Source organism: Maniola hyperantus, chromosome 20 (assembly GCF_902806685.2).
Source record: "Maniola hyperantus chromosome 20, iAphHyp1.2, whole genome shotgun sequence".
In the NCBI taxonomy this organism is placed as follows: Eukaryota; Metazoa; Arthropoda; class Insecta; order Lepidoptera; family Nymphalidae; genus Maniola; species Maniola hyperantus.
This window is the reverse complement of record NC_048555.1, coordinates 3663846-3675629: the sequence shown is the minus strand read 5'-3', so window position 1 is coordinate 3675629 and position 11784 is coordinate 3663846. Positions and strand designations below refer to the sequence as shown.

General features: G+C 35.5%; 2 protein-coding genes across 2 annotated transcripts in view; one reads left to right on the top strand and one right to left on the bottom strand.

Annotated features, from left to right (window-relative positions):
* Positions 1–11784, top strand: part of LOC138403748 (meckelin-like) — a 208030-nt gene that overhangs the window by 57938 nt on the left and 138308 nt on the right. The gene's annotated exons all lie outside the window — the stretch shown is intronic.
* LOC117991723 (uncharacterized) overlaps positions 1–11784 on the bottom strand; it is a 52607-nt gene that overhangs the window by 4026 nt on the left and 36797 nt on the right. Inside the window, exon 4 of the mRNA XM_034979325.2 lies at positions 1802–1924. Within this exon, the coding sequence (XP_034835216.1) occupies positions 1802–1924 (123 nt within the window). The remainder of the gene's footprint in view (positions 1–1801; positions 1925–11784) is intronic.

The window sequence follows — 11784 nt, the reverse complement described above, 5'->3', positions numbered from 1 at the left end:
TAAGCCAAATCAGTTCAGTCATTGTGGCATGAAGTATAAGTCCCGCAAATTGCTATTACGCTGGAACCATGTCTCATTAACATCTTAATGAAGTTATTTTGACGTCATTTGACGTATATTTAAATAAAAATATACCATCAGCTCGTAACTTCAGTCTAGTGCTGACGTCACTAAAATGGCGGCCACGCGCATTAGCAATTTGCGGGACTTATAGCAAACATTAAAACTTTCACATGTAGGTATAATGTTAGTAGAAAGATGTAATAGGAATAGCTAGTTAGAAGAAATATAGTTTTTTCCTATTCTTTTTTGTATTTTATAATGTTGCCTGGCTAGAGGTTATACTAATTACTAAATGCTAAGTAGGTTTTCCTACGGAAGACCATGTAGTAAACACGTAATTATAGCCGTGGAAAATTGTAGTAGATAAGTGATTACAATAATTAATTTACTTTGAACGTTTTTATTTTAATGTTTACAATACATAAACGTATAATATAATACATCCACACTAATATTATACATGCGAAAGTGTGTCTGCCTATCTGTCTGTCTGCTAGCCTTTCACGGCCCATCCGTTCAACCGATTTTGACAAAATTCGGTACAGATATAGCTTGCATCCCGGGGAAGGATAGGGGAAGGGGAATGAATGAAGGTACCTAGGTAGTTTATATATTTATTATAGTTTACCTAGGTAAACTTCCTAGGTAGGTACCTTTTTTTTTAGTCAAGAGTAAATAGGTAGCCATCTTCTTGGCGAGTACGAATCATCACTTGCCCGCAGATAGGGTTGAGGTCTGATTGCAGCCTGAGCCAAGCGCTAGGCTATAATTAAAATAAAAACCGGCCAAGTGCGAGTCAGGCTCGCGCAATGAGGGTTCCGTACTACAGTCGTATTTTTTCAACATTTTGCACGATAATTCAAAAACTATGATGCATAAAAATAAATAAAAATCGGTTTTAGAATGGACAGGTGAAGACCTTTCATATGATACCCCACTTGATATAGTCACTCACTACGAAAGTTGAAAATAGTAATTATTAGTTCATGACCACAATTTAATTTTTTTGTGTGATCTAACCCTAAATTCACGGTTTTCAGATTTTTCCCCAAATGTCAGCTATAAGATCTACCTACCTACCAAATTTCATGATTCTAGGTTAACGGGAAGTACCCTGTAGGTTTCTTGACAGACAGACAGACAGACAACAAAGTGATCCTATAAGGGTTCCGTTTTTCCTTTTGAGGTACGGAACCCTATAAAACCCTAGCTACATACCTAACATACAGAAGATGACTCGGCACCATCACATCTGCGTAGCAATAGGTAGTGTAGGTACATATAGGTATCTATGTATGCAATTATTGTATCTAGACCCGCGTTGATTATACCTATTACTGATTACTGTATCAGAAACGATTACCTAACAACTGGCTATAGGGAATAATTCTATGCCAAATGGAATTTTACTTCAGAAAATATGTAGCACATTCCTTCTTTAGAAATATTTATTTTTGCATGTTTTCCTGCTAAAGTTAAAGTTATGCTCATATTAATAAGTGGGTATAAGTAATATTATCTGGCTCACATTATATTCTACAATACCTAAAGAACTTGCTCCCAATGTTCTTCATTGTTTGATCAAAATATAATAAAATCCGAATTTCCCACGCTGGGAATCGAACCCGGGACCTCCCACTGATAAGACCACAGCGCTCACCACTGCGGCAGGGAGGTCATCATTATAGCGTTTAACATAGTGTTTCAAAGAGAAAAAACAAAATAATAGGCATATTACCTGGGTGGTACCGGCGCTCTCATAGTGGTAGGTTTCGCAGTCTTCGCAGTGGTAGCTACCGTCGGCGGCGGATTCGTCACCGCAGACGACGGGCTGCCTACCATCATCTCTTCGTCACCAAACCTGAAATAAGATTTAAAAGATCCGTATTAGCCTAGGTACAATTAATGTTAAAATATAAAACTTAATGTAGTTTTAATCAAACTCTCTCTGCATCCTATCCTCATTGCTTATATTTTTTTTAGGGTTCTGTACTTCAAAAGGAAAAACGGAACCCTTATAGGATCACTTTGTTGTCTGTCTGTCTGTCTGTCTGTCGGTCTGTCAAGAAACCTACAGGGTCCCATTGACCTAGAATCATGAAATTTGGCAGGTAGGTAGGTCTAATAGCAGACATTCCGGGAAAAATCTGAGAACCGTAAATTTGCGGTTACATCACACAAAAAAGTTGTGGTCTTGAACTAAAATTTAGTATTTTCAATTTTCGAAATAAGATAACTATATCAAGTGGGGTATCATGTGAAAGGTTTTCATCTGTGAATTCTAAAACCGATTTTTATTTATTTTTATGCACCATAGTTTTTGAATTATGGTGCAAAATGTCGAAAAAATACGACTTTAGTACGGAACCGGACTTTAGGACGTTTGTGCACTCATATGTATTCGGTTCGTATCCGTGATTTTTCGGAGTGGCTGTCATACAAATACGTGCATTTGATTCGTATTTTTTTTACAGATCCGAAAAATCACGGATGAGTGCACAAAGGTCCTTAGGGTGCCAACGGGACCCTACTACTAAGCCTCCGCTGTCCGTATGTTTGTCTGTCCGTCTGTGCTTCCGTCTGTCTGTCAGCGGGTTGTATCTCGTGAACCGATTGAATAGGTAGAGAGTTAGCTTACACACAAAATCTGGAATCGACAATATCTGGAATCGACGCGACGCAACGTATCGACGTGCTCTAATGAGGCATGGAGAAAAGTATAAATGCCAAATATGGATCTCCAAATCACTAACCAATCAACGTAGTTTAGATAGCATAAGTGATATGACATGCGCTGACGAAATTTGACCTGTGGCCACATCAATTTAATACATGATCAGTACCGTTTGTTTGTTGGTTTATTGGTTTGTTGGTTTATTGGTTTGTTGGTTTGTTGGTTTGTTGGTTTGTTGGTTTGTTGGTTTATTGGTTTGTTGGTTTGTTAGTTTGTTGGTTTGTCCTTCAATCACGTCGCAACGGTGCAACGGATTGACGTGAATTTTGCATGGGTATAGAAAAAGACCTGGAGAGTGACATAGTCTACTTTTTATCCCGGAAAATCAAAGAGTTCCCACGGGATTTTTAAAAACCTAATTCCACGCGGACGAAGTCGCAGGCATCAGCTAGTGAGTAATAATTCTATGCGCCACACCACATTTTATCATACGAATTTACAGACGACTCATTTCCCAGTCTAGTACTAGAGGCAATTTCATGTTTAAGAAACATTGAATGAATGAATAAAATGAATATTTATTAACTGGTAAATAAGACTAATGTTTTGGCAGAAAAAACTGTCAAAACGCCAAAATTCCTTAGTTAAACATTATTTTAACGATTGAAAAATCTGCCCAAAAATACAATAATTAATTAAACTGTAAATTAACAGTGAACTATAATAGCGTAAATCACTGGCATTATAAAATCACCCAAGGTTTCAATAAAAAACATGGTACTTAATAATATAAAAATCAGAAGCGGAACGACATCCGAGTGCCATTTATGAATCTTACAAACAAAAATAAGTCAAAATAGAAATAAGTATAAGCAACACTTCTCTAGAATTAGTTCTATTTTAATCGATGTATTTCTTTGTAGCCGAAAATAGGTTCGTTAGAAATCGATTTTGTTTAAATGGTTCTGAATGAAAAGGGCATCACTCACATCACCCTTAATTAAATATAAAATAAATTCTGAAATGACAGCATACTATCATGGCAATATTATATTACAATCATTATTTTGTCAAAACATACTCGTACCCAACGATTAATACATTACAGCCTTTCATTAAGTAACATCTTTCTCTATCGATGCACGCAATCCACGTGGGAATGCGTTGCAGAAATGCATTGTTTATGTGCTATTTACTGAGATTACCACGATTTGCCCTTTGACGAATAATTGTATAATCTTAAGGAGTAAGGAAAAATAAAAGAAAAAGTTCTAGAGAAAAGTATCTAAGTTATTAGAGAAAAAAACAATTGAAAATGCTATCAACAATTCTTTCCAAGTAGTATCTTGGCAGTAAAAACAATATATTTTCACTTTGAAGTGAAAATATTAAATAGCAAATATTATGCAAAGTTGCATAAAAATATGATGAGTGTATTTTTATTTTGACTTATAAAGCAAGAACTTTGTCTCGATATTTTGTAAAAAAAATTCAACCTATTGGAACTTGTTTACCTTGATCTAACAGCTGCATGTTGGTTTCAGTAATCTTTTGATTTAGGTATGAATTAACTTGTTCGCATGATATAAAGAAATCTTTATAAGTGACTACTTGTTAAGTATCGTATCATTTAATTCAATGCATTCATCGTTCATCTTATTGTATATTGTATATTGCGTCGTACCTACTTTTAAATACAAAGTGATATATATTTTTTTTCCTTTAAATATCTGAGTCATATGAAGAACAGTGCCTATATCTAATAATCATAGAATAGGTAGTAATAATTTCTTCTCGTATGAATTACTAGATGATGCCCGCGACTTCGTCCGCGTGGAATTAGGTTTTTAAAGATCCCGTTCCCCTTTAATTTATGGGATGTCCTTCCCCGGGATGCAAGATATCTCTATACCTTTAGTCAAAATCCGTTGAACGGATGGGCCTTGAAAGGCTAGCAGACAGACAGACACACTATTACATAAAGGCTAAACTGAGTAACAGACATATCAATGTACAGCTCAAACCACAAAATCTATGTAGAATATGGAGATTTTGCATATAGGTCCTCTCTATAACGTACCTATGTAATATGATAAAGTCTACTTTTTACTAAGCTGTACAACGATCGCCATCGATTTGCTGCTAACCATTGAGGATTTCCGTCCTCTAGCTCCGAAATCATTTATCAAATCTTCACAAAATTTACTTGAGACATATCTGATAATTTATCGTAACGACATATCTGATTTACGAAGTGATGAAGTAACATAGTTGAAAATTAAATCATTCCCTATCCCGAACGTTACCTATTGTTTTTCGGAATAAATAGTATCCTATACCTTGTCCACGAGTGTAAGCTATAAGCATGCCAAATTTAATTCAAATCTGTTCAGTAGTTTCAGCGTGAAGCGTGCCAATGCGGACAGAGCAGATTAAGAAAATACTATTTAGGGCTGATTAAAGTTTACAAAATATATTTAATGTAGATGAATCGTCCAGTTACAGTTTTATTATAAGTACCTATATACAAAAAGAACTATGTGGTAACGTCTAGACTCTAGATACATAACAAATGAATTGTCGATAAACCAGTTACAAGAATTGTGTTTTAAGGCGGTAGGTAACATACAATTACGAATTTTAGTATCGCACGCACGCGATTTTATGCGATTATCCAATTTGAATAACTGACGTAATGGCGTGTCCATCTTATGTTTATAAATAATAGTTAATACGACTGATTCATATAAGACACTTGTAAACAATAATTAGTTATTTACATATTTGTGCCACCGGTGTGGCACAAATAATCTGGTTTTATGATAAAACTAGATGATGCCGGCGATTTCATCCGCGTGGAATTAGGTTTTTTAAAAATCCCCTGGAACTCTTGGATTTCCGGGATAAAAGAGTAGCCTATGTCACTCTCCAGGCCAATTCGTTGCACCGTTGCGACGTGATTGAAAGACAAACCTACAAACAAACATACTTTCGCGTTTAATAAGGGTACTGATTCTTCGCTCGAAACACATTCCACTAAATAAATTTGGCTTCTAATGGGAAAGGTTTGAGAAAGGTTATCTGAGTGTCCAGAATGTAATGGCAGAGTTGGAACATTCCGTGGTGATATCTGAAGACGTACACCATATATTACTGGAATGTGGCAGAGAGATCTATGTTTGATATTCCATCTCGACAGATTGGCGGCTATAGCCTTTAACAGTGTCCCAAATTCTATCGAATGATGCTAAGTCAAGAATTTGTACTGTAGCCTTACAAGTGACGTTTTCCGGTAGCAACAACCTAATTTTTCAAGTTTATTAAAAAGTCATCGTCATCATCATCATCATGATCAACCCATCGCCGGCTCACTACAGAGCACGGGTCTCCTGTCAGAGTGAGAAGGGTTTTAGCCATAGTCTACCACGCTGGCCAAGTGCGGATTGGCAGACTTCACACACCTTTGAGAACATTATGGACAACTCTCAGGCATGCAGGTTTCCTCACGATGTTTTCCTTCACCGTTATAGCAAGTGATATTTTAATTACTTAAAAACGCACATAACTCCGAAAAGTTAGAGGTGCGTGCCCGGGATCGAACCCCTGACCTCCGATTGGAAGACGGACGTCCTAACCACTATGCTACCACAGCTTTTAAAAAGTAAACATGCTGAATGAGGGCGGGGAGCGGGGCAACGTCGGATTAGATATTAGAAGTGTAAATTAATTCATTGATGGAACGCAGACGGCAATTTCTCAGTTTTAATGTGTCACATACCTTATCTGCAGAGTCCATTTTCATTAAAACACTGTGCTTTTCAAAATCTCTGTTACAACATGAACCCATACTTTTAAACTAAAAACAAAAAATAAGTAATATTAGCCAGCTATTCAGCCATCTCAAGAATTTGAGAACGTCTCGCTTTAAGAAAAAGTTAGATAGTACTTACTGTGAGATCTTTTGGGACATTGTTCTTAAAAGTCCTCTAATAAATGCACAGATTAAAAAATCATATCATCATTAGGTAAAATAAAGGCTTAAAAATTCAAAGCATTCAAAGGACTCAAAACTCGGAAACAATTAATGTATAAAAAATAATATGTATTTTACGTTCATGTAATCGAATACTTTTTAAATACTTAAATTGAGTGTGAAGGATTAAAATGAAATCTTAGTGCCCACAGGTAAAGTAGAAAGGCGAATATAAGGACAAGGTTTTGCATTCAAATGTAGTATGATTAAGGTACTTCAAGCAAAACATTTTAAATTTAAGGTAGGTATATAGGTATATAGTTAGGTAGTAAACAGAAATATTATGTCATAGTAGGTGATCATTTTTTAAATTGTAATAATCTGTTTCATCGCGGTAAAGTAAAATATAACACAACATAAACTGCTAATAAAACATTTTTTTGGAATTTTTCGTCACGGACCGCAATGATACTTAGAATTAGAATAGGATTCCTGAAAATTCTGGGACGCTTGGTATCCCTAGTCACCGTGTCATAGTGCAAAATGACGCACTTTCTGTAGATGTAGGATAATAGTCAGTGGCGAATTAGCCACCAACTTTGGGGGCGCCACGCACCAACGCTGTCTGACCGTAAAAAAGTAGGTATCTATTTGGATCGAAGCATGAAAATATTTTTTCAAATCAACACGATGCCCAAATTCAATTCAGAAAAGTTCGTTTGTAACAGTTTTGTTTTATGTAATACCACAGGTAATACGATAAGTTTGATAACCTAAAACAATCCAAGAGCCCCTTGATAGAATTTGCTACAGGCCCCGCGCTGGCTTAATCCGGCACTGATAATAGTTAGGCACAAGGGCAAAGGAAATACATAAATTACATCAGTCAGATCTATAAAATATGAGCCAAAGCCTTAAACATACCTGGATTCGATTGAATTGCTACCATTAAGACTGTATTAGGCAATGTCTTAAGATGATACTAATATTCCCATATTGCCTAACAATTCCAATTTGTTTTTGAAAGACGTGCAAAGGCCGAATTACATATTCAGTAAAAGTATCGTAGAGAAGGACGATTGTGTAGAAAAGCAGATTAGAGGTCAACTAGTTATTTCTTTTTATAGGTAGGGTTGTCAGAATCATTTTAAAATAGAGTCACCACCTACTCCCTAAAATGTAATTTAAAGAATAGTAATAACCCCACTATCTAGGCTCAAAAATACTATTTATTATTTTATTATAATTTACACAGGAAAACCAACCCAAAGGTGAAAGTTTCATCGTGACGCATAAACTTTTTTTCTGGGGCAAATAATGTATTGTGGAATAGCCATCTCCTTTGACATGCAGATAGCCATTAATATGACGTAAACATCCGCTAAGAAAGGATTTTTGAAAATTCAACTTTTTGTAGTCAACGCGGACGAATTCGCGAGCATAAGCTACTTTAGTACCTTAACTACTATTTCTGTTTGTAGCATGCCGCGTCAGCGCATGTTCCGGCGTAAAACAGCCTTAAGACGCAAAGTTGCAGAGGATGACTTTACTAATGTTAAAATATTAATTGGTTATTATTTTATCAAACTACTTAAGCCTTGAACTATAACAAAATATGAATGGAGTTTTGTAATAAAACCAGTTATGCTAAATAGTCTAGACACCTCACTGAAAATTAGAACTAAAAGTTAACATTTTGATTAAATACCTACTATATATTTTATGATCAGATAAAATTATCACGTCGGATTTATTTTTCAATAAGTATGTCCATATTTTTAAATTAGTCCTAAAACTGTTTTAATCCAAGTTTTATGTTTTCAGACAGCCTGTAGAAATGCGAAAAGATTAACTGGGAGCCAATTACATTATTATAATGAAAACCATCTCTCGCGATGGAGAGAGCTATGCTTGGAGTTTATCTATGTGATCAAATCAGAAATGAGGAGATCTGTAGGAGAACGAGAGTAACCGACATGGCTCAACGGGTTGCGAAGCTGAAGTAGCAATAGACAGGTCACATAGTTCGGAAAACCGATTTAGACGTTGGGGTCCCAAGATGCTGGAATGGCAACCTCACACCGGTCACAGGAAGGCGCAGCCTTGGAAGACCTCCCACTTGGTGAACGAACGACATCAGACCAGTCGCAGGGAGCCGCTGGATTCAGGCGCAAGACCGTGGCGTGTGGAAGTCCCTACAAGAGACCTATGTCCAGCAGTGGAGTCTATCTATTGATGATAATGATGATGATGAATGAAAACCACCACCATTGTAATGTTGAATGGAGGTCCCTTACCTTAGTAGTGAGGATTAGGATGAAGACAGGGTGTTTTCTCTCTTTAGAGAGAGGGAACCGGGAACACCTATAATAATATGTACTATGTACGAGTACGTAAAGTACATAATTTCTGTAGTATATGTATGGATCGCACGATATTTTGGTTTGCATTTCTATAAGTAGGCTTTTAAACTGAAAATAAACCAAGGTACTTTTATGTAGGTATTTAGGTAAATGTACACTATGTATTATGTGTTGCGACTTGCGTGGCATTTCGTACATAAATCACTGCAATATGTAGGTACCTATACCTACCTATATTCTAATCTACTGCTTTTATACGGTCTTTCGGTTTTCGTATGACGGGTCAAATACATAAATTTTTTTTAAATCTTATTTTCAGTTTTAGTAGACTTAGGTCTGCGGTTAACGGTATATCATACATTATTATGAGGTACATAATTTATATTTATATCATTATTTTTTATTGTCATTGTTGTTTACCTACTTGCTTCCAGATATATACCGTCGAACAGCATAGAAAAACAATTGACAATGGACAATTTTTTTTGATATACGATTGAGATAGATATTGTATTTTTATTTGATAAATTATCTACTTTAAAGTTGTAACAGTTTGTTTGTTTGAATGTGCCACCAAATTGATTATAAATTATTAAATTTTATCGCAGATTACAAGGAAACAAAAAATGTACAATTTCTCTACGCAGGTACATCGGTAAAACGTGTAAAAGTGGTAGTAAGTAATATTGTAATTAAAAAAACATAATTGCAGTATTTATTATATTATATTAATATTAATTATAATAATAGTAGATAGTTGTGATGTAGTTATTTCATCTGTACAAAAACTGCATCCAAACTACAATTTTGCATTTTTTAAAGTCTAATGGTCAAAATTAGTATAGTAGGTAATCAATCTATAGGTAATAATCAGTCGATAAGATATTTATCGACAGATTGTTGAATTTTGTCAAAAACATATATTTTTTGACAAGTATAACAACATAGTTACAAACTTATCGAAAGACTAGCTCGCGACTTCGTCCGCGTGGACAACACAAATTTCAAACCCTTATTTTACCCCCTTAGAGGTTGAATTTTCAAAAATCCTTTTTTAGCGGATGTCTACGCCATAATAACTATCTACATGCCAAATTTCAGCCTGATCCGTCCAGTAGTTTGAGCTGTGTGTTGATAGATAAGTCAGTCAGTCAGTCAGCTTTTCCTTTTAAATATATAGATTACAGCTGATAGCGTACAGCCAAGCGCTAAAAATGCTATAATAGACTAGAAATTATAAAAAATGTAGATTCATTAGTATAATATGCCGTTATTTAATTTAATTCCAGATCATCGGTCTTAGTTAAATGTATAATGATACACTACATTTTGTGTGTTGTCACGTGCCACAATTTTTGATGTCAACTGTCATTAAAAATAACGGTGCCTACCGCGTTCTAAAATACTTAACATTAAATACTAATCAAGTGTGATTTGATTAGTGATTTTTCGTATTTATTTGCAGACTAACGATGTTATTATACAGGATGTTATTTTGGGAGTGGTCAGTGAGAAAAAAAATTAAACTAAAATCAATAGAAATAAAAATGAGTCTAGCCTCTGCAATAAAAAGAAAGATTATCACGATTTTTTAAGTAGAATATTCTCTACTCTTTTGTCATCAGTCATTAGGTAAAATTAGATATATTTTGATTTGGGCCTGCCACCATAGTTTCAGAGAAGAAAAAGATTACATAAAAAAATTCAAAATTACTAAAAAAAAATAGATGAAATCATAACCGACGGTAATTCTTCGGGATTAAAACTTGGAAAATCGTAAATTTAGCTCTTCATTAAAATCATTCATTCAATTTTGCGCCCCATAATTAACACAATAAAATCGTCAACATGGTTCTTCAGACCAAATTCCCCTTCACTAACAGTTTAAATAAGATTCCTAGATTAAGATCCTTGTTTTTTCAATGTTTACTATATTTACTATATAAATAAATTTTCGCTTCACTTACCGCTCACAAAGTAACAGCCTGTATGTCTATAATAGTAAATGATTGGTAAATGACGAGTCATTATAGAATTCTCGAGTGGAGTTCATTGCTTCGACATTAGCACTACTAGACGATTATGTAAATTTTGTCCCATGACTTTGAAAAAATGTAGCTAGAAAATAAATGCACGCGTTTTTCCTTTTTGATAGGTAACTGTACCTTCTTAATAGAATTTGATTTTTGTTTGAATTTGATTGGTCATGTCAGATTACCATTTTATCGGATTGTGAGAGTGAGGGAGTAGAGTACATCTGTGTCTGGCGTCTGCGCACACGCTAATTGTGCACAATATTATCTCCTGCGTAGTCAGCTAGTCTAGGTTAAGATTAGCTGCCGTGGCCGAAAAAAGATCATCATCATCAGCACGGGTTTCCTCTCAGAATGAGAATGGTTTCATCTAAAACTAATCCACACTTGACCAGAATGGTAGTCCACCAATGCAGAATTCACACACCTTTTAGGACATTACGGAGACCTCTCAACTATGCAGGTTTCCTCATTATGTTTTTCTTCACCGTTGAAGCACTGACCGTGAGGGCGAGCGCGGGTGACGTGCGGGTAGGCGGAGGGGACATCTGACACCTCGATTGTCATCTCTACCTGTCGCGGACTATAGTTATACTTTTCAGGACACACGGTCATCCGTGAAGAATATTCCTTACCTTAGCGGTTTGTGTCAGAAACGCTTCGTAAAATATTATGACC